This window comes from Neodiprion fabricii, chromosome 3, assembly GCF_021155785.1.
Source record: "Neodiprion fabricii isolate iyNeoFabr1 chromosome 3, iyNeoFabr1.1, whole genome shotgun sequence".
In the NCBI taxonomy this organism is placed as follows: Eukaryota; Metazoa; Arthropoda; class Insecta; order Hymenoptera; family Diprionidae; genus Neodiprion; species Neodiprion fabricii.
This window is the reverse complement of record NC_060241.1, coordinates 21,344,101-21,367,479: the sequence shown is the minus strand read 5'-3', so window position 1 is coordinate 21,367,479 and position 23,379 is coordinate 21,344,101. Positions and strand designations below refer to the sequence as shown.

The 23,379-nt window shown below is 37.8% G+C and overlaps 1 protein-coding gene across 3 annotated transcripts in view; it reads left to right on the top strand.

Moving 5' to 3' along the window:
• The window catches only part of LOC124178732, a 132,964-nt gene that overhangs the window by 29,881 nt on the left and 79,704 nt on the right, over window positions 1-23,379 (top strand). For all 3 annotated transcript variants that reach the window (XM_046562302.1, XM_046562301.1, XM_046562303.1), the window contains exons 16-43: window positions 344-529; window positions 834-1,085; window positions 1,538-1,969; window positions 2,144-2,437; window positions 2,882-3,130; window positions 3,512-5,269; window positions 5,358-5,546; window positions 5,634-6,015; window positions 6,135-6,550; window positions 6,922-7,072; window positions 7,251-7,503; window positions 7,606-7,870; window positions 7,978-8,174; window positions 8,332-8,598; window positions 8,722-8,977; window positions 9,424-9,618; window positions 9,704-9,886; window positions 9,973-10,617; window positions 10,786-10,987; window positions 11,364-11,539; window positions 11,635-11,903; window positions 12,790-13,192; window positions 13,323-13,565; window positions 13,645-13,782; window positions 14,593-15,381; window positions 15,817-21,957; window positions 22,870-23,016; window positions 23,244-23,327. In XM_046562302.1, coding sequence (XP_046418258.1) covers window positions 344-529; window positions 834-1,085; window positions 1,538-1,969; window positions 2,144-2,437; window positions 2,882-3,130; window positions 3,512-5,269; window positions 5,358-5,546; window positions 5,634-6,015; window positions 6,135-6,550; window positions 6,922-7,072; window positions 7,251-7,503; window positions 7,606-7,870; window positions 7,978-8,174; window positions 8,332-8,598; window positions 8,722-8,977; window positions 9,424-9,618; window positions 9,704-9,886; window positions 9,973-10,617; window positions 10,786-10,987; window positions 11,364-11,539; window positions 11,635-11,903; window positions 12,790-13,192; window positions 13,323-13,565; window positions 13,645-13,782; window positions 14,593-15,381; window positions 15,817-21,957; window positions 22,870-23,016; window positions 23,244-23,327 — 15,162 coding nt within the window. The remainder of the gene's footprint in view (window positions 1-343; window positions 530-833; window positions 1,086-1,537; window positions 1,970-2,143; window positions 2,438-2,881; window positions 3,131-3,511; window positions 5,270-5,357; window positions 5,547-5,633; window positions 6,016-6,134; window positions 6,551-6,921; window positions 7,073-7,250; window positions 7,504-7,605; window positions 7,871-7,977; window positions 8,175-8,331; window positions 8,599-8,721; window positions 8,978-9,423; window positions 9,619-9,703; window positions 9,887-9,972; window positions 10,618-10,785; window positions 10,988-11,363; window positions 11,540-11,634; window positions 11,904-12,789; window positions 13,193-13,322; window positions 13,566-13,644; window positions 13,783-14,592; window positions 15,382-15,816; window positions 21,958-22,869; window positions 23,017-23,243; window positions 23,328-23,379) is intronic.

Below are 23,379 nucleotides of genomic sequence, written 5' to 3'. Positions count from 1 at the left end.
CTAAAACTCCACTACAAAGCCCATGATGTCCAGTGCTATGTGTTAATTAATGAATTCATTAGCAATATGTTATCATACGTGCTGGTTGAAGAATTTGAATCAAGTTTATCAAGTCGTTACGTGATTAGATTGAAACTCCAAACTTTCGTTCTCAACATTTTTTGTGTCATCATAGGTTTCGGAACACTTTTCAATAACATTTCAATAAAACGCCAAACCTTATATCTTGTTGAGATTGAAAGCTGATTGATTTGATTTGTACGGATAACACTTGCCTTATTTTACCACAGTGAGCACTGCCAGTCAAGAGTTTGATCTTTCAACTTCATTTGCTTATTTTCAGAATGCAACAGCATCGAATGTCAATGTCAGCCACCATACAAAATAGTGAACGGCAAGTGCATGTTGGCTGGGTGTTCAAAAGGTGAAAGCTGCCCTAGTGGAGCAGAATGTATAACCATTGCCGGAGGTGTCAGTTATTGCGCTTGCCCTAAGGGCTATCACGCAAGACCAGACGGATCATGTGAAGGTTCGTATCTTGTAATACATAAAGTTATCAGTAGTTATATTAATGTGTTTGAATTAGAAACATTTATATTTTAGTCAACAACAAAACTTGAAAAAATCCATTACTGGAAAGTATTGATATGTGAAAATTTTGAATAGAACTTGTTCAATGTCAATTTATCTAAAATTTTTGACATAAATATCTATTTCGTGCACTATATATACTTAGTGCATACTGGAAATTCAATACAATCGCCGATTATAATTATTTGTCATTCTTTCCATATCGTCATGAGGCGGAGATAATACTTTTAACTTCATTACAGATATAAATGAGTGCATCGAGGGTCAGCAGGTATGTGGATATGGAGCCGAATGCATAAATTTGCCTGGTTCACATCAATGCGTTTGCCCTCATGATTATGGCGGCGATCCATACAATGGCCTCTGTTCGCCAGCTCAAAAAAGATGTACGAATGACAATGAGTGCAAAGCAAATGAGAAGTGTGTTCAACCTGGAGAATGCGTTTGTCCACCTCCCTTTTATACTGATGTTCAAGATGGAAATCTGTGTAAAAGTAAGTTTTTGGTTAAAATCACAAATATAGCATAAATATTATATTTTGTTCCATATTCAAAGAATCCATATGTGAAACAATGTACGAATTGACGAAAACTTAATTCTGGTTAATTGTATATGAGTTTCCATCTCACAAGTTTTTCACTCACAGTGAGATGCACGACATTACATCAGTTTAGTACAATTATATGAGAGAAAACTATAGTCATATGCCAGAGTTGGAAAAACCCTCACAAGTGTATGTGTACAGCATCCTGCACAGCTTCACTGAAAAGTGCTGTAGCCTGGGGATTTCACACAAGTCCCAATTAACAATTTTACAATGATTTTGCGTATTTTTATGGGGCCAGTTGAAGCCCCATAAAATCACATGGGGATGCATATGGGTTTTTTAAGTAGACTCATTTGAATGTATATCATCAACACGTACTATTCTATAACATTCAACAGATCCATGCAACCGATTTCCATGTGGCATGCATGCAAAATGCACTCCAAGTGATCCTCCGAAATGTATGTGCGAAGCTGGATATGAAGGAGACCCTCAACACGGCTGTTCAGACATCAATGAATGTGCTAATAATCCCTGCGGTCAAGGGGCTTATTGTCTTAATACCAACGGTGCTCACATTTGTGAGTGTCCGAAAGGTACAGTTGGCGACGCTTATGGGGCCGGTTGTACAGGTGTTCCAACTGGAAAGCATGAGTGTACGTCTAATGAGGATTGCGAAAACTACTATGCATGTGATCACGGTAGATGTGTAAATCCGTGTAACTCATTACCTTGTGGACCAAATGCTTACTGTGAGCCGGACAAACACGCTGCATGGTGTCGATGTGTTGTGGGATTTACCGAAGGAAAGAATAATGAATGCGTTTCTCGTAAGTATATTGACTTACTTTTTATTTTTTTTTTAACTAAATACTAAACACTTAAAACCGTATTAATGTTCACAAAGGTATTTGTAGCAAAAATCATATTCCCTGATTAGCAACTATTGAAGCACCTATTTTTTGACATTGCTTGGAATGAAGTAACACAGATATTTATTTCAGAATGTGATGGATTTGTATGCGGAGGTGGTGCACAGTGTATAGTTAGTTACGATGGTCCGACTTGCAAGTGTATTGAAGGACTTATAGGAAATCCTTTCCCTGGTGGTCAATGTACTCCAGATGTATGTTCATCAGATGTACCGTGTGCTGAACCAAGTATTTGCATAAGCGGACGGTGCAAGCGCCGTTGTGAAGGTATAGTTTGTGGTGTTGGAGCAAGCTGTGATCCATCGACGAACAAATGTATATGTAATCCGTACTTTGTTGGGAATCCGGATCTGCTATGCATGCCACGTAAGTTTCATTTCCATCTGTTCATTCAGTGTGGTAAAAATATTTAGAATTATTTTTTAACATATTGAAAAAATGTCACCAATCACATGGATTGTTCAATCGATTTTGAGTTTCTGAATTCGCTTTTTATCAGTGAAAATCAAAACGAGGTGAAAAATATCACTAGAAACTCGAAATGCCAATGAATATTTGAATATCAATAAGTTCCAAAGTAATCAGTAAGGCACTCAAATTGTGATTTAGAAAATTGTTAAATTAAAGTGCCTATGCAAACTGTTGATTGAACAGCTTGTTTATTTTTTGGATCGAATCAGCGCAGAAAAGTTTTCTGATTTTTGTTCTGTGTATTAATATCGATATTGGACACCCAATGTCGATATTGTCAAATTTCACAAAGAAGTTACCACAAAATATCACAAAATATTGGTCTCATTTTATTTGCAGCTATACAGCCTCCAACATGTGATCCAAGTTGTGGCGACAATGCTCATTGTGAATACGGTTTAACCACTTCCAAATGCATGTGCAATCCTGGCACCAATGGAAATCCATATCATGGCTGTGGTATACAAGACAAATCTGATTGTTCTGTGGAACTATGCGGTAAGGATGCGCATTGCCGAGCTGGGCTGAATGCTGTGGAATGCTTATGCCCACCAGGCTATGCAGGAAATCCTTATATTCAATGCTATGGTGAGCATTGATAGCATTACTTTTATAATATAATACGTAATGGAGTAAACATTACTTATCTCTCATCTCTGTGGATGATACTTCAAAGAGTTTCAAATATTTGTTGTTATTGGTCAAACAAAAATTCTGTGGATTTTTTAATCTCACAGCTTTGAAAGTGAGACTCATTTAGAATGCAAATTCAATTGGTTTTATTTCATCTATTATGAAATTGCAAATGTATGTATGTAAAAAAATATCATAACTGAAAGTTTTAATGATAGAAAGACTTAAATGACAGCAGATATTAAAATCTTTGCAACATTCTTCCACAGTTATAACTTCAGTACTTAGACTCGTTAAATTTGACAAACCATAAACATTATTGTATTGGGCTTCCAGATATTAACGAATGCAATGGAAACGCCTGTGGAAATGAGGCAGTGTGCATTAATACTATCGGAAGTTATGACTGTCGTTGTAAGGAAGGATTTATAGGGAATCCATTTATTGGATGTCATAAAGTTCTTGTAAATCTGTGCGAAGACCCTACAATTTGCACGTGCAGTAATGAAGTGCCATGCCCATCAGGCTATTCTTGTATTCAAAGTAAATGCATTGATGCGTGCAGTGACATCAAATGTGGCCCAAGATCTGTCTGCGAAGAAGGAACATGTGTTTGTCCTTCAGGCTACAGTGGAAATGCAAACGATCTTAACAATGGCTGCCATCTCCAGGGTCATTGCTCTAAGGATCATGATTGCGAAGCTCAACAAATATGTTTCCAAGTTGGCAAGGGCTCTCGAAAATGCGTAGACGCCTGTAGCAAATTACAATGCGGACCGAACGCATTGTGCGTAACTCAAAACCATGTATCGTCCTGTATTTGTATTGACGGATACTTCGGAAATCCCAGCAATCTAGTAAATGGATGTCGACCCGAAAGAACCATTCCTACATCGACATGTTCCGACGACACAGAATGCACGATAGGCTCCTTTTGCACACTTTTGGATACTGGCATTCGGGAATGCGTGGATCCATGCAGCCAAATAATATGCGGTTCTCACGAAAAATGCCAACCAGATGCAACAAGACACGCCACATGCATATGTCAAGATGGATATGAATGGAATCCAGTTCTATCCTCTTGTGAAAAGCCCTCAGTGCCCGATTGCATAACAGACGACGACTGCGAAACGACTGCAGCATGTCAACCAGATGATTTGCGAGTTTTGAAGTGTACTTCTGTCTGTAAGGCATTTACGTGTCCTATAAATTCGCAGTGTACCGCGTTCAATCATCAGGGTCATTGTGAATGTCTACCCGGTTATACTGGAAATCCGAACGATCGTAGCGGCTGTCAAACTTCTCACAAAGATAAATGTAACACTGATACGCAATGTCCTGAAGACCAAACGTGCAGATCTTCAAGTGATGGCACCTTGACATGTCAACCTGTATGTAATTTCGTTACCTGTGGACCAAATGCACTCTGCATTGTAAATAATCATGTGGCAAGGTGTGAATGTCCACCAGGTCTTTACGCTGGTGATGCTAATGACCAGACTAAAGGATGTCAAACTGTTCCCTGTGTATATAATATCGATTGCCCACCAACGCAATTGTGCAATCGATTAACGCACACTTGTTACGACGCTTGTGACGAGAATTTATGTGGATTGAATGCTGTGTGCATAGCTGATGATCATAAAGCAACGTGTCAGTGCCCACCAGGCTTTAAAGCAAATCCTGTACCGGACATTGAATGTGTTAGTAGCGAAGCATGCTCGCCAAATTATTGTCATGCCACTGCAGTTTGCATTACGGGTGTTGCGAACACGCCAATATGCCAATGCCCGCCAAATCACGTTGGAGATCCTTACACAACTGGATGTCAACTGGAAGGATCGTGTTCCACGAACAATGATTGCCCTGTACAAGCAATTTGCCAAAATAATAAATGCATCAATCCATGTGAAAATGTCTGTGGCGCAAATGCAATATGTGAAATTAATAACGGAGAGCCTATCTGCAGGTGTCATGATAGATTCGTACCATCTAGCAAAGGCCCACAAGAAGGTTGTGTAAGGTCTACCAGTTCGTGCTTGACGAATGCAGATTGTGATGGAAACTTTTGTTTAGATGGCCGATGCAGAGGTAATGTTATTATTTGAAATTGATATTCTAGGATACTTAAGACAAAAATGTGTTTAAATTTAAAAAATTGTTTTTTATTCGGTATTAGCTGCATGCCGTTCCGGTTCCGATTGTTCTGAGGGTGAAAAGTGTATAAACAGCTTATGTGCTATCCCTTGCATATCCCACTCGCAATGTCAGTCAGATCAGGCCTGTATCAGAGGAACATGTACACTAGGGTGTCGTGGCAATAAAAATTGTCCATCATCGGAATCATGCATCAACAACAAATGTGAAGGTAAAGCAGAATTCAGTATTTCGGATTAGTGATTTACATTAAGAACACACGTTCTTTCTGACATTGTATCATTTTCTCTAATTTTAGATCCTTGCACAAAAGAAAATGTATGTGGCGCCAACGCGGAATGTAGCTGCCTAGACCATTCTACAGTATGCAGTTGTCCAGTTGGATTCCAAGGTAGTCCAACACCAGAAGAGGGTTGCGTGCGTGTTCCAACAACGTGTGAGACACCTCGAGATTGTCCTTCCAAACACACGTGCATTTCTGGCTTCTGCCAATGCCAATGTAATCAGCAGAATGATTGTGCTCACGGGGAACGTTGTAAAAATGGCATCTGTGTAAAGATATGTTATCGAGACAGCAATTGTTTACCTGGAGAACAGTGTATCGGTGGTCATTGTGAAATTGGGTGTACCTCGGATGCTGGTTGCAAGAGTGATGAAATATGTATTAATAACAAATGCAGGTGAGATCACTTACCAGCTGTGGTTGAGAATCATTAAGTTTTTACGTTTGATTGAAATGCTAGTGTAAAATGAAAGTCTATTGAAGTTTTATTTGAGAATGTCAATACCTTTCTTTTAGATGCGGTCACGGATTTATCGCTGGCCCTGAAAAGTGCTTAGATATTAATGAATGCGAAGAGCAGCCTTGTCATCAAAGTGCAGAGTGTAACAATCTTCATGGTTCATACCGTTGCATATGTCCTCAAGGGACAGCTGGTGATCCAGTGGGTACTGGGTGCTTGAAACCGCATCAATGTAGTCATGACACCGATTGTGCTGACTCGCAGGCTTGCCTGCAAAATAACTGCACAGATTCATGTGCGTTTGTAGATTGTGGATCCAACACAATATGTTCTGTAATTGACCATACTGCCACATGCCAGTGCCAGCCTGGTTATATAGGAGATGCGTCTGGATGTTTCAAAGTTGAATGTCTTTCCAACAGCGACTGTCCAGAAGAGAAATACTGTAATCAAGAAACGAACAAATGTGCAAGTAGGTGGTTTAAAACAATGAAATTTTGGTTTCTATAAGAGATAAATTTACTGTGATAAAGTTTATTCAAATTTCCTTAATCGGTAAAAATTGATCTATTATGGATTGTACGGTAGAACTCTTATATATTCGAAGCCACGAGGCCGAGAATTATAAGAATTATAATCTACGGGTTACCCGCTCTATCAAAATATTCATCCAATACATACTCTGTGGCTGTCTGCGCATGCTCTATGTATTGCGCAGTAAAGTAGGCGCATTGAAAAGAGGAAAGAATAGGAGAAGCAACAACAAGTGGTTCGAATTTATAGTAGTTCTACTGTATCAAACAATTATATAAACTAATTAAATATTGCAATTTAACATTATAGGCCCATGTAATCAAATGAATTGTGGATATGGAAACTGTGCTGTCATAAAACATACAGCCTCATGTAACTGTTACTCAGGCTTTGCTCTTGTTGGTGATACATGTGCTGATATCGATGAGTGTAAACAAAATCCTTGCCATTTGACAGCTACGTAAGTTCAATAATATTATGTACTACTTGCTGGTATTCACAAATGATCTGTGTAATTTTAAAAATTCTTTCGTTAAGTAATATTTGAGCATAGAACATTTTGAACTATTGTAGAACATGTTATTCCACAGCCATTTGGTTATTTTATTTCACATTTAACCATGTATAAAATATTGCAGGTGTCATAACACCGAAGGTTCTTTCGCATGCGTTTGTCCTCATGGTTTGATTGGAGACCCCATTAAACTTGGCTGCAGAGAACCTAGTGATTGCTTTACTGATTCTGATTGTCCAACATCAGCAACGTGCATAGAGAACAGTTGTCGCAATCCTTGTGAGAATCCATCTATCTGTGGCCAGAATGCTGAATGCAATGCCGTACGTCATGCACCAGTGTGCCGATGCCCTAGTCAAACTACCGGAGATCCTAAAGTGAGTAGTTATTTTAAGTGGGAGAAATATAGTCAGTGGCAATTTCTGTCAGAATAGTTCCATAATGCGGTAACGCCTTAATTATCTTTTAAACAATTTTAGACGGCATGTGTTCATTTGGAATGTAATTATCACAATGACTGTGGTTCATCCAAAGCATGCTTTGACAACAAATGCATCGATCCATGTTCTGTACCCAATGTATGTGGACAGCGAGCTGATTGTTCACCATTAAACCACAGTGCAGTTTGCACTTGTCAACCAGGATGTACAGGTGATCCAAACCTCGGTTGTGTTCCTGTGCAGTACTGCAAATCAGATACACAGTGTCCAACTAGTTCCACTTGTAATGGCGGAGTGTGCACCTGTAAGCAACATTTTATCTAATAGAAACTATTTATCAAATATTATATTAAAAATTTTAACAAGTAGAGAAAAAAGAAACAGATTTAAAAGCCATCATGGTTTTCACAGCTGTTTGTACAAGTACACGAGATTGCATTGGTGATCAATTGTGTATTAACCAAGTCTGTCAGCCGACGTGCAGAAGCAATTCTAGCTGTCCAGAGTATCAATTCTGCCAAAATAACATATGTGTCCAAGAATTACGTTGTATTTCGGATAACGACTGCGATGACAGTGAAAAGTGCATCAGAAACTCCATAGGACAAGTGAGTGCATCAAAATGTGCCAATTATTTTTATAAACGAAAGTTCCCTTTGCAAAAGTCTGAATTCCGAATTTTGCATAAATTTTGATGACAGTATTTCAGCTATTCCATTCGCTATATCCAATATCCAATATAACTTTATGTATTCTGTTGTCTAGGCTGAATGTAAAAAGTCATGTGAGCTCATTTTGTGCGGCCGCAATGCGGTTTGCAAAGGTCAAAACCATGAGGCTTCCTGCTCTTGTGATAGTGGATTCTTTGGAGATGCCTATGATGATAAAATGGGTTGTCAACCTGTGGAATGTGAATCTCATCAGGATTGTTCTGACGAAAAAATATGCGATTCTCATAAATGCAGAATTGCTTGCCTTGCAAACAATCCTTGTGGACCAAACGCTATATGTTCAACCGAAAAGCATTCACAAGTAAGATCACACTTGCTTTTTGCTGAATGTCTTTTGCTTCTACGCTACTAACCACACGTAGAAATAATTGTATGTAAGATAACATTGACCAATAAACTTCAATATTATTGAACATTTTAATAGGTTTGTACCTGTCAACCTGGGTATACAGGGGATCCAGCTCAAGGATGTGACCTTATCGATTTTTGCGCTTCAACACCTTGCGGTCCAGGTTCTTCTTGCGAAAATTCACGTGGTTCATTCAAATGTCTATGTAAACCAGGGACTGTCGGGGATCCATATAACAGTGGTTGTCATGAGCCTGGATACTGCCAGAATGATGAAGATTGTCCATTGACTGCTAAATGCATTACATTAAATGGAAAACCCAAATGCGTTGGTAAGAAGTTTAACTTTTTTTTAGCCAAGAACTGACGATAAAAATACTCGATTGTGTTAAACTTAATCTTCCTGCAGAATTTTTGTTTGTAACCGTTATAATTGTCAGTATTCGAAAATATTTAAAATTATTATTGCTATTTGAAATCATCGATTCTCAATACTCTTCAACTCATGCTGCACCAATGTAATCATTTTCATGCTTCGTCAGTTTTGTTTGAAAAATGGCAAAGATCGAATAGAATTGTCAAAGGCTGGAAAAGAGTTGCAGAGAGGAGAATCACTTCTGATATAATCTCTTGCTATCAGTTTACTGAGTAACCCAAATAGTTGAACTTTACCGAAAAATATTATCAATCCAAGAAAATTCTATTAAATAGATGAAGTCTTATTTACAAATGTAAGTAAAATAACAGTTTTGGTAAGCTTATGCAAAATCTATTGCAGATGTTTGCTCACAATTGGAATGTGGTCCAAATGCTGAATGTATCGCATCTGAACACACTGGCGTTTGTCGATGTCGCTCTGATTATGAAGGAGACCCGAGCAGCTCAAGTATCGGGTGTAGACCGAAACCCATACCGTGTTCATCAGCAGTTGATTGCTTGCCTAACACTTATTGCTATGAAAAGATCTGTCGTCGTGAGTTTTACACATCTGATTACATCACTTACGTAATAAGTTTTGCCTAAATCATTCTCATATAACATTGATTTCAATTGTGTAGCCTCTTGCCTATCTGATGAGGAGTGCAATTTATCAGACATATGTTTGAACGGCCAGTGTTTGAATCCGTGTGATATTAAAACAGCATGTGGAATAAATGCTGAGTGCGAAGTACGAGGTCATATAAAACAATGTAGCTGTCCACCCGGTTTCACAGGCAATTCCGAGGTTGAATGTGTGAGAGGTGGGTTTGCAATCTTAACGGCTAATTCCCCATATACTATGTTTGTTAATATAAATTTGTACTCATACTTGGTAATATATTTGTAGTACCTGTCTCTTGTAAGAGCAACAGCGATTGCAGTGAAGGAAACAGTTGTCGAGATAATATGTGCCTCCCAGTTTGCACAGCGGATACTAAATGTGCTTTCAATGAAAAGTGCATTCGTGAAAATTGTTTGTTAACTTGTAGACTTGACCATGATTGTTTCCTTGGGAACATTTGTTTGAACAATCTGTGCTCGTTTGGCTGTCGTGGAGACGAAGATTGTAGTGCAGATCAAGCCTGCTTCTCTAACAAGTGTATAAATCCATGCGAAGCAACACCATGTGGTCCTAATGCCAAATGCACAGTAGCCAACCAACGAGCTACATGTTCTTGTGGACCTGGTTTTATAGCTAATCCAACTGCTAAGGTAGCTTGCTTACGCTCCCCTGGACCAGGTTGTCAGGCGAACAGGGATTGTACACCTGGCACCGCCTGCATTGCAAATCTTTGCACATCTGTTTGTTCATCAAATGCAAACTGCTTAAGCAATGAGAGATGTGACAACTCCGGAGTATGTAAATCACTTTGCAGACGCGATGAGGACTGTCGTAGTGGTGAGATATGTGAAGGACTTGTTTGCTCTATTGGTTGTAGATCAGACAACGAATGCCAGGAAAGTCACGCCTGTGTAAACAACGAGTGTTCAGGTAAGACATTGTCTTAGAATATCAGTTAATATTTTTTAAATTTACAGTGAACAATTTTTAAAATAAAAAGAATAGTATAGTTTATTCTCTAATTATTTCACAATAGTTTTAATTTAGATTTTGACAAGTATGTATTCGAATATAAGTTTATATTTTAATATTTCACAGATATTTGTGCTGTTCCTGGTGCATGTGGTACAAATGCCAAATGTTTAGCTAATAATCATCAAAAACAATGCATTTGCCCATCTCCATTGGTGGGAAATCCGATAGTTGGATGTAGACAAGTATTCCTTCCTTGTACATCAAGTGCAGATTGCCCGTCAGGTCAATCATGTTATGGCAAATTGTGTTATACAACATGCAGAAGGTATTATTCATTTTACAGAAATAATCCTTGCTTCAAGAATCCGATTGGAAAATAAACGGATTAAGTTTTGATTGAATAACAATTGGATAGAAGCAATCAAAGTCATATGGGCTTTGATTGAAGATAAACAAAAGTGAAGCACCATTTTATGTTTAAATGCTTACAGACATCGGTGAGAAATTTATCATGCGAAAACACTTATTTTTTGCCAAGTCTCAAAATTAATAAGAATGATTGAAAAAATATTAATGCAAATTACTTGTCTGATTCATTTTGGTTCAGCTGGTTTTAATTGGGTTTTTGAAGCAGAGATTTGAGATGTGTAAACATTTGTATTACTGCAATTAACATCACTGAGCATTTTTGTATGTTTTAGCGATTCAAATTGTCTCAATGATGAGCGTTGTGATGGCGGACTATGCAAAACGATATGTAATAGTGATGACAAGTGTGTATCACAGCAAATTTGTAAAAATCGACTGTGTGACATTGGTTGTCGCAGTGATAATACATGTCCCAGTGATGAATCTTGTTTGAATAGTCAATGCCAAAGTACGTTTTTGATAATCTGTTGATATTCAACCTGCTTTCTTAGCGAAGTCTTATTGGATTTACAGATGGTTAAAATTGAATATTTGCATCTTTAGATCCATGTAAAGGAGGCAGCGCTTGTGGAGAATGTGCAGGTTGTCGTGTGGTAAATCATGCAGCTCAGTGTAGTTGCCCAGCAAACTACTTCGGTAATGCCCTGATCAGCTGTGCCAAATCTGCAATCCCATGTCATAGTTCCTGTGAATGTGACGAGGTTGGTTTTTGCACATCGAGCTGCACGACCCAGGATCAATGCTCTTGTGGAGAAGTTTGTAATTCTGGAAAGTGCAGAGTTAAATGTGACGTGAACGGTGGTTGCGCAAAGGTACGTAAATAATTTCTTTTCCCACACTTACGATTAACATACAACAGTGAAAATTATAAAATGGCCAATACTTCGAAGTAATACCTATCGCATTAAATTAAGAGTTTCAAACATCGGCTTCAGCTACTACTATGGAATAAATACAAATGATAATTATAATATACTAGGGGCTCTGTCCCTGCACGTTCCATACTATGCGAGGTACGGAGAAGCAATATATAAGACCTGTATTCCGAAAAGTATAAAAGATGAAATTTTTTACCACATATGCATTGAAAAATCGTGTTTTTGAACGTAAGAAAATAATGGAAGTCAGTTTCCTAACCAGGGAAATAAATAGGGAAAAAAATTCGCCACAACGTTTTTATCATATTTTTTTAAATCATTTTTTAAATAATTAGACCCATTTTGTATACCATATATCGTCTGTGTTACTTAGGCAGATCTAAGAAACAATTTGGTGCAAGTTTCATGTAACTCGGTCTACTGGCCTTGAGTTTATCGATATCAAACAAAAAAACAATATATCAGTATAGATTGGGCATATCATCATCAATTTTCAATGTTTTACGTTTTTTGAAAATTGTGGATACAAAAAATATACATTTTTGGCTGTGATCGAATTAGAATTCATCCACCCTTAGATGAGAGTCCACTAACTTTGTTTGTATAATGTTACGTAAAATTTGAAGAAATTCGAGAGTGATTGAGCTGGTGTGAAATGCTCAATATGTTCTGGAATATGATATCCATCGTTTTAGTCAAATAATACCTGCAAAGTAAATCGTAAACATTGCAGAAAAGGAAACAAAATATGGGAAGGAAATTTTCATTACTTTGTATTTACATGTAAAAGTAGTCAACTAATATAAGTCTCATGATTTAGGGTTATATGTGCGAAAAAGGCTTATGCCTTGTAGGATGTCGAGCTCACTCTGACTGTCCCTCGTCGCTTTCTTGCACAAACAATCAGTGCGTAGATCCATGTAATAGTGGAGAATCACCATGTGGAATAAATGCACTCTGTCGAGTGTCCAACCATCGAGCTGTATGCCTCTGCCCAGAAGGCTTTCAGGGGGAACCCAGTCAAGAATGTTACCAATCGGAATGTCAATTAGATGAGGATTGTGAGCCAAATAAGCATTGCAGCATAGGTCGCGTTTGTACGAATCCATGTCTGCAACAAGGCGTTTGTGGATTCAACGCGCAGTGTCGTGTGGTGAACAGACAAGCACAATGCTCTTGTCCGCCAGGACACTTTGGAAATCCGAAAGTTAATTGCAAAAAAGGTCAGTCGACTTTTTTCATATATATATTTAGAATAGGTCATCAAGAAGTGAATAACTAAAGATATCGAAATAGAAAGAAATTTTTTTATAAATCTTTATGCAAATATTGATGTTAGTTTCTATTTAATAGGAGGTGATGATTGCTTGCGGAGTCCATGCGGCGTCAATGCTAAATGCAGGGACACTACTGGGGGATTCGACTGCACATGCCATGCAGGATGTGTTGGAGATCCATACACAGGATGTGTCTGTGAAGGTGGAGATCTTTGCCAAAGTGCCCAATGTGGTGTTAATGCCGCATGTCGTATCAATAACAATGAGCCTCAGTGCTATTGTCCTCCAAACTTCTCAACTGGGGATCCGTCTTTAGAATGTAAGTTCTCGGCATTATTAATAATGCCTTGTCTGTGATAAATCTCATATAAACGAATTCTCTCAATGTCGTTAATCAGGTCGCGCAGAGCCTGCACTAGGAGACTGTCGGACAGTTGGATGTGGAAAAGGCGCAGAATGCTTACGAGATGGTACAATATTCGTGTGCCGATGCCCTCCTGGTACTAGCGGTTCTCCAGACATTGAATGCATAACAGGTAAGAGGCAACCTACTAACTATTTAACACAGTATACTAGTTAATTATATGTACAGCACTTGTGATTGAAAATAAAAATAGATTTGTGACTGACGAGAAAGGAACATGGTGTGTAGAATAACCATGTATCGTTCAGTAGGATTTGATAATATATATAGATGCATTAATCCAGTGGATCGTTAACACTGAGAGACAGATGTGATTGGGGCGAATCGATGAAGTTATTCGACGATGCATATCAATTGATTATTTTCAGAATATTGTGAATGCTCATGTAAATACACACATACATTCGTTAGGCATACTGTACATACTCTGATATACAACATGTTCACACATCTCACATTATAACCTCATATGTAGAATGTTTATCTCAGTCTCCAATCTGTCTTATCATTGTTTGACTGAAAGAACACATTTGATTTGAATACTTGCCGAGGTATACATAGTTACAGTTGACACGATATAGATTAGGCTAATACAGATTGGGAACTGCGAAAGAGACATTCTCATGTACCCATGCTTGATATTTGCCGATATTCACAGGTCATTTCCTCTTTCTTAAGTCTGTGGGGGCTTATGTGTAAATATTGCTGCTTGTCATTATTATTCTGTACGAGATGTCTAAAATTTATAAAAATTGTAAATTCTTTCCACCTTTTTACAAAGCTACCCTATTTTCATTATAAATACAAAGCATGTGGTTAATGTTATTTGTGAGAAAGTTTCTTTTCACAGTTCTTATAAATGCTTTTTTTCTTTTTTTTCCTGTCCCACCTGCAACCCACCAATGAACTTTTGCGACAATAGAAAGAGAATGCAGCAGTGACTTAGAGTGTCCGAACGAGAAATCCTGCATAAATCTACAATGTCTGGACCCATGCGCACTTCGCGGTGCCTGCGGAATAAATGCCTTATGCCGTGTCGTGTTACACAAGCCACACTGCTCGTGTCCACAATGTTACATCGGCATTCCCCAAACTGCTTGCCAACCAGATCCAAAATGTGAAAAACTCGATCCCCGACCTAACTTCCCAAGTACAGGTTGCGCTTCTAACTACGATTGCCCGGAAAGTCTTTCCTGCAATATTCAGACTGGAGAGTGCCGCGACCCATGCTTGAACTCCAAGTTTAACTGCGATGTAAATAAGAAGTGTCAGGTGCGAAATCACAGCCCAATGTGTGTCTGTAAATATGGATTCGTTGTCAACGATATTGGGGAACTAACTTGTGCTCCTGACACATTGTCGTGCTTGAGAGATTTTGATTGCCCATCAAATGCTGCTTGCATTAACGGAAAATGTCAAAACCCTTGTAATGTGCGAAACAAACCACCATGCCCGGTTGACAAAACTTGTGACGTACTGGATCATCGCCCTGTGTGCATATGCACTCGAAACTGCAATCCTTCCTTATCCATCTGCCTGCGAAACAGTGGCTGCTCCGCAGACCTGGCGTGCCGCAACTATCGCTGTGTGGATCCTTGCAGTAACTCCACCTGTCCGGCTGATGCTCCATGTTACGTGGAGGAGCACAAGCCTATCTGCAAGTTCTGTCCCTCAGGCTTTGTGCCAGATACTAAATATGGATGCATGAAAGGTAAACACCATTTCTCAGTTGCTATCTGAGTAGGTCATATCATATGCGGAGAACTTGAAATGTTCAATGTGCTTTGCCTTTTATCGAAAAGTTTCTACGAAATTTTTTCAGATTACAATCACTTTTATATGCAACATTGAACGTGTCATTTAACAGTTAATTAGTACAAGAATACATATATAATGCCCCCTTATCCTGACCTCCTGCACTTTTCTGCCAGTCCTATACTACTGGAAGGTACTTTCCGTTACATCTGTCTCAGTAAAGTCCTAATCAATATTTCTGAATTAGCTTATCTATTATGCAGCATGCTAACTTTTAATCTGTAGTACTTATTAAAACATTTTATTAGTAGTGTAGTGTAATACAAAATGCTTGATATTTATCTAATTTAACCTCAAGTATATTGTGTGTATGTATCTATTGTATCCACAGCCATTGACAACTTCAACCCAACGATTGTCTGCGAGTCCGATGATGACTGCAATCATACAAATGCCTGCGTAAAAGGGTTTTGCGTTGATCCTTGCACCACCAACTGCCTACTGGCAGCTCAATGTCGAGTTGAAGCACACAGGCCTATTTGCGATTGCGATTTAAACAACCCTCAATGTCTAAAAAGCGTATCCAATTCTACAGTTTCTGTGGGTAATTTAGATGCCACAGCTGCCTCATCATCACCAAGCACACGTTTTAAATTAGACAATAGCACTACAAAAATAATCACTTCTACGGAAACAGCTGTAAGGTCAACATTAACATCCAATACTAGAAACTCATCAGTAGAATTTACCACGTTGAGTGGAAATCAGATCACTGATACATCAAACTTGAGTGATGTGGGCGATCACCTGGCTATAGAGTCTACACCAAGCATTGATAGTGATAGCTCACTAACTACTCAGCATATTCCAACCACACAACATGTACTGAACAGCGGAACTGAAGATATATCAATGAAATTTACAACACTAACTCCAGAGCTTGCAACATATACCAATACGAAATATACACCGATTACTAAAACCACATCCAGAACGAATATTGCTTTAACTACCAATATTAAGGACGAAACAAGTATTTTAACGACTCCTAAAACCGGTACTGAAGACACAATAATTTCTTCAACCACAGTTATGGATCCAACATCATTTGTTGTTAGCAAAATTTTAGTTAATTCTATAGCACTAAATGCAGACCCTGAAGCGAGTAGTAAAAGCAGGGATACAACAAGTCAGTCGCCTAAGTACATTGAATCCCGAATACCTGAATCAACAACAGATAGTAAGCAGTATACATTGGATCAAATAAGTACTTCACCTCATCCTTACAGAGAGTCTGGCGAAACTACTTTAAGTACGAGTACAGAAGAAATTGTGACCCCGACAGTAAATTCAACGACACATTCATTTGAAAATTATGTCAAATCACTTACAACTGAAAATGCTAATAAGTGGAGCTATTCAATCATGGTACCAAGCCAAGAAACACAACATACAAGTACAGGACAAACTACAATAATAAAGAAAGCAACACAATCAACAACACTACAAATGGATAGTGTTAGCTCAACACCTTCCAATAAGGATGATGAAATTATTATTAGTAGGAGCACTGTTAACTCAAATCATATTCATACAACGCAATCGAACACAGAGAAACTGGAAAATATCTTGTCTGAAACATTGCCATCTAAAGATTACTCTTCAGTAACTGAGAGTCTTACGAATGATGATACTTCTACACTGAAATCAGGATTGACTAATAATAATCTAGGAATATCTGTTGATAATTTAACTTTGACGGAATCAATTTCAATTACAACAAATAAAATAACACAGACTGACTATGTATACATACCTACTGAAAATCCTGTAGAAGTTAATATGGGATTCAAGGACTCGACCGATAAAATACTACTGGAAAAAACTGGATCACGACCCAGTGGATTAAATGGGAATAATGAAATTTTTCAGATTATAGATCAAGTTGAACACAATATCCCAGATCTCGAAACTACCACTTCCTCAAATGCGAGCTCTCCAATTACATCACCTAATAACCTTGGAGATGTCACACAAGAATCTATCACTAGATATCAGGATCAACCAGTGTATCAATTTAGTGAAGATACGGAACTACCAGTAACTCATTCTGAGTCATTTGAATCCAGTACTACAAGTACAACACTAAACAATACAAATAATCCCACTAAAACTATTCAAGTTACCAGCATAACTGAAAAATTAGTTCCAACGAATGAATATGATACCACTATTCAAGGTTCATATACTTTTATTCATCACCCTACCGAAAAAGTCGTCAATCAATTTGAGAACGATGCAGCAGCAACAAGCACATATGAAACAAATACTGATGGTGAAAAATCGTCAATACATCAGTTCATATCTTCAAGTCCTAATATAGATGGAAATTACAAAATGACCGATAAGGTTGACCGGAAATCACAAAGCCTTCCAACATTGCTTCCGTTCCTAGAAACAAGTAACGATCTAAAAGATTCTCACGAAAAATATTCAACTTCAACAATAGTAGATTCTACAGCTGAGGCAGATTTTCTGAGCACGACATCAGCAATGAGTCAATCAGACCAAATACAATCAATATCTGATGCTTCGGAAGTACCAAGTGTGACATACCCAACAGATTCCACAACCAAAAAATATTCACATGATTATTCGGATGCGACAATTTCTACACAAAACGGTGTGAATGTACATTCATTTGATACTTTAGTCGTTCACAGTCATATTTCACCCATGAATACAGAATCAACCCAATCATTTCTGAATGAAAATCATGAAATCACGGAATCATCGACGATACTCGAACTGCCCAGTTTTGCAACTGTATATACTACTCCATTCAATAATGATGGAGTTGAAGATTCTACAAATCTACCTATTATAAATGATTATCAAACAAAAGTTGCTTCTGATCTTACAGGATCTTTTACAATGCCCGCAGCAGTTACAGAACAGATAATGATTCATGAAAATAGAGATAGTGCAACTTTAAAAACTGCTGACGGAATCTCGGAAAGTACTTCATTTTTTTTGGGTTCACATACAATACATGGTAAGGACGAAGTCCATGAATCGATAACGATAGATGAATATACCACTTTGGATTATTTTCATCCGTCGCAGAATAACAAAATTGATACACCAGCGACAGAAAAGCTGTCGCATAATGTCAATCCAATAATATCAATCAATCCATTATTACTTGATGATGTTATGGAACCAATATCATCGACAACAGAGCCAATGCCAACAAGTAAAATTCAATCAACCTACAAAAACATAAATACTGATCTAGTAACTCAACAAATTTCTCAGTCACACAATTTCATCACATCACCTAAGCCATATGAAGTGACACAAGTTTTTTCGAACCCTAATCCTGGGTTAAATTCTGATAATAGTAGTCCATCAACGAGAAATGTTTTTCAATTGATTACTGAGGCCACCGCCCACAGAGCTAACGGAGATAAATCGACAGAATCAATCAGTGAAAATTCCGAATTGGATCGTACAACGTATAATTCTATTTCCACTGCTCCATTAACTACAAGAGTAACTACAGAAGGCCTCACTGTATTAACAGAATCTCAAGCAGCACAAGAATTCACTATACTACCCCAAAGTGACCCAACACGCACCACTATTATTGTCGATGACAACCTGCCTACTGGGGTTCCTCAGTCACATGTTCACAACAATAAGTATCCAAATGATCTGGTTACAGAGCATGGAACAAAACTAGTTCATGAAAATGCAGGAATTGTCTCTACTGAGCACACCACTAAAAACATACCTAAAAGTGATAACATTATACTGAACCAGCACCAAACAAGTACAAAATGGTTCAACTTAGATGGCATCAAGACGACACCTGCAAACATTAACGATAACAATCCAACAAGTCAATATGCTTCTTCAGAGATCATTTTCAAAGATCAAAATAGCCAGCCTCCGCAACAAATAATACCAGCAAAAGAAGAAAGCTCAGGCATTGACTTTGTTACACAAAAGTCGTCATCTACTTTTCAGCCAGCTACACAAGTATCAGGGCCAGATGTTACTACAGTCAACAAACCTGAAGCAATATCTAATAACCCCATCGACGCCGATGAATTTGAAACAACACATATGAACTCATATGGCGATAACTTGTCAACTAAAATGGAATCTACCCATAAAATCAATGAAGCTGTGGAGCATACGACGATACACTTTATTCAGAAAAATTCGCCTACTGTTAGTTTAACTCCGCAATCAAAGGAAGCAACTCCTGCTGTTAGTCTGGAATCCTCAACATCACTGAAATCCGGAAACATCAATGATGATAGTCTGACGACTGAAAGTATTATACGGATGAATATTCCAGTTGCCACGGACAAGAACATCCAATTCAACACTACTGTCGGTTGGTCAACCAAGTCATCTGAAGCAGCTCTCACTGTAGTTTCGAAATATTCAACAACGCAAAAATTCATGTCTATGGATGAGATTCAAATGACAGAAGCTAGTATTGATGATGCTACTGATACAATTGAAAATGTTCGTCCGTCAAATCTTCCAAGTACTACACAAAAAACTATCGAAGTTGCAGAGCACACAACTCTACTAAATCCCGAATTTATGAACACTGATCAAACCACGCAAGAATTTGTCCCCAATTTGGATTTTACCATGCAACCACATGAAGTGGTATCCACTTTGCCTCTGAAACCGGTAACAACGCAAAAAGTCATGAATGGAAATCCAATCACACGAACAACTGTTAATATTGATAGTCATAATACTGAATATGCTTATGAGTTCAACAGTCAGCCAACTACACAACATAATATCATAGTCACAGAGCAAGTAACTACACTCATCCCGGAGGATTTAGATATTGTTTTAACTACAGAAAAATCTGTAGATTTAAATGCGTCTCAAGCAATACAAGACAATGTTAATGATAGTAGTCTAACTACGGACGATGTTTTTCAATCCACTATTTTAACCACTACAATCCCTGTTACTAGTTTAACTACTCAATCATCTAAATTAGTTACGATTGGGAGTGCGGAATTATTCACAACGCAAAGAGTTACGACTGTAGATCAGATTCAAACAACACAAGCAAATAATAATGATAAAGGTTCAATGACTGAAATTGTTTTTCCGACAGCTATTCCAAGCACAACGTTCGAAAATACCGAAGTTACAGAGAAAACCATTGAAAAAAAAGAAGAGGATTCAGAAGCCACTCTAACTACACAGACAACTGTAATTCCAGAATCCTCAACTACAACAAAACAAATGAGAAATACGATTAATATTCCTCAAGCGAACCATGCATCAACAATACTAACAGCAGTAGAACCAGACGTTGACTTCACAACCGTCGAAGTCCCTGATGATCGCCAACCTGTAATGACCGAAGAGCCACATATTCCATTGCTAACAACACCCAACTTATTACAAGAAAGTGATGTAGATACTGCAAACGCAGATGATTTTATTAAATCTATTACGACTGAAAGTCTAACTTCATCTAAGGAGTACTATTCGACGACAGCACAAGAAGTACTTTCAGCAAATAATACCAGAACCACACCTAAACTTGAAGGTCTTGAGTCAGTGACATATACGACACAACAAGCAGCTGATGGGCTGCTACAAGAAACAAGTGATCCAGTATCCGAAACAGAACTTGAACATCCTTCATCCACAGAACATGTGACTACAAAAATGATAACCATTGCACCACCAGACTTTGGTATACTCGATCAATCCACAACAAAACCTGATAAAAGTATTCAACAGGTTACATTATCAACAGTAATTGGTACTGTGAATAATGAACAGGATGTCTACACAAGTGATGAGAAAGGAGCATCTAATACACAGGATAAAAGTGGAAGTAATGTACCCAGCACGATAAAAATGACTAATTTCGATAATACCGCTCAAACAGTAAGCATTCCGAGTACAGTGGCACCAACGAACATACCTATTTCAATAGGAAATACTGCTACACCGCGTGTTATAGGAATTTTCGATACATTGTTTGAAAATAAAATAACCAATGTACCTAGCATGGAAACAGCTACCAGAAATCCAAGTACGATGGATACAAGTTACAGATTTGATACAATGGAAATAACGACTTCTTACGATACACTGAAAGCTGATACTCTAACACAATCTACTGAATTACGTAGATTCACAAATATGGTCACAACCACAGACACTTACACGTCAGCTGCGATTTCCACTAAAAGTTCTGATCATGTTATGAACGATTATATAACAACTTCCGTGGACGACCTATTATCTTTCCCGGTTTTATCAACCACCTCTAATGCTGAAGGAATAGATTGTAGCAGTGATAGTGATTGTATTGAAACTCACTCCTGTATTAATGAAGCTTGTAAAAATCCATGTGAAGTTAGTAGACCTTGTTTAGGTGACACAAAGTGTGAAGTCATCAAACATTGGCCTGTGTGCTTGTGCTCAACTGACCAGCAGAATTCGTCTAATTGTAGCATACTCTCAGGTAAAAGAATCTCTCTAGACTGGAGTTTAGTCATTTTTGTTACATCATTTTTTTCTTTGCCGCCGATGCGTCTTTGGAAGCTTCTTCAGTGCATATGCATCATATCCAGATAAAAATTGGAGGCAACCAATTCTGGATGGTTTCGATGTTGTGCTGCTTCCCAATGATTTGTCTTCTACTGTCATGGAATGGCTGTTATGAATATATTAGGTGGAATATGCTATGTATACTTCAAGAACAGGATTCAGTCAACTGATATGAATACTTTCTTTCATGATATGAATAAGAAAATGTTTATGGAATATTGTGTTATGTGGCTTCACGACCTATGCGATTTATTTACTTCCTACATTACAGCATGAGTGCATGATAAATATCACTCAATCGCACGTTTGTTTGTATTACGGTCTCTGCATGTGTACTAATGATTGGTGATTGGATGAATTACTTTATACACGAAATTATACTACAATATTAGACTACCACAATTGTTGGGTGTGGATTTAACATGTTATGTATAAATGTGATGGCGTAGGAAAATACGGGTCACTACTTTTTACCATGCATTCTCATTGCACTTGTATGTCACATACACATTTCATTTATTCATCACGATTTTAATTAAGAAGCAATGTTTTACTGTTCGTCTTGTAAATATATAATATAGATATATTGTATAAATATATATATATTGAAAGCACTATCCAAAAAAATTCATGTAGTCATAGTATACCCCAGTGTAATCTAACTGCAAATGATGTATAATGATATCAGTTTTAGTATACTGTAATATGTTCATTATTCGATGCTTTTGTGATTTAAAAAATCGTTTGGACAACCATCAACCTTTTTTTGCATAATCATCTGACCAAATTTTACACCGCATATTCTAATGACTAACGTTTTGAATAGATGTGAAATGTACGTCACATACCGATTGCACAGAGCAGTTGGCCTGCATCAATCAACAGTGCCTAAATCCATGTACACTTGGCAACCCCTGCGATTACATTGAAGATTGCCACGTCCAGGAGCACAGACCAGTCTGCTTCAAACGAGGTATATTGTAGAGATAATTTCAGTTATGTTAAAGATAAGTTGATATGAATAAGATTCGACGACAATATTATAAAGTTCTACTTACGTTTTGAGTAAACACGGTCCAATAAAACCCAAATTTGCTGGCTCTATTTGATATTAGTTGAGGAGGCATACAAGTCTATTTGGTTGTAATTTCACATACCGTAAACTATTATGTTGAAATGAAATTTCGTTTCCGATTTCAGAATCTGACCCAATTCCTGATGGCTGCCCAGAATACTGTCCTCCAGGAATGGAGTGTGATCCCTCGTCAAGGACTTGCGTGCAAGGTTTGTATCGACATAATCAGAACTCCCAAACAACGAATTAATGATTCATGTT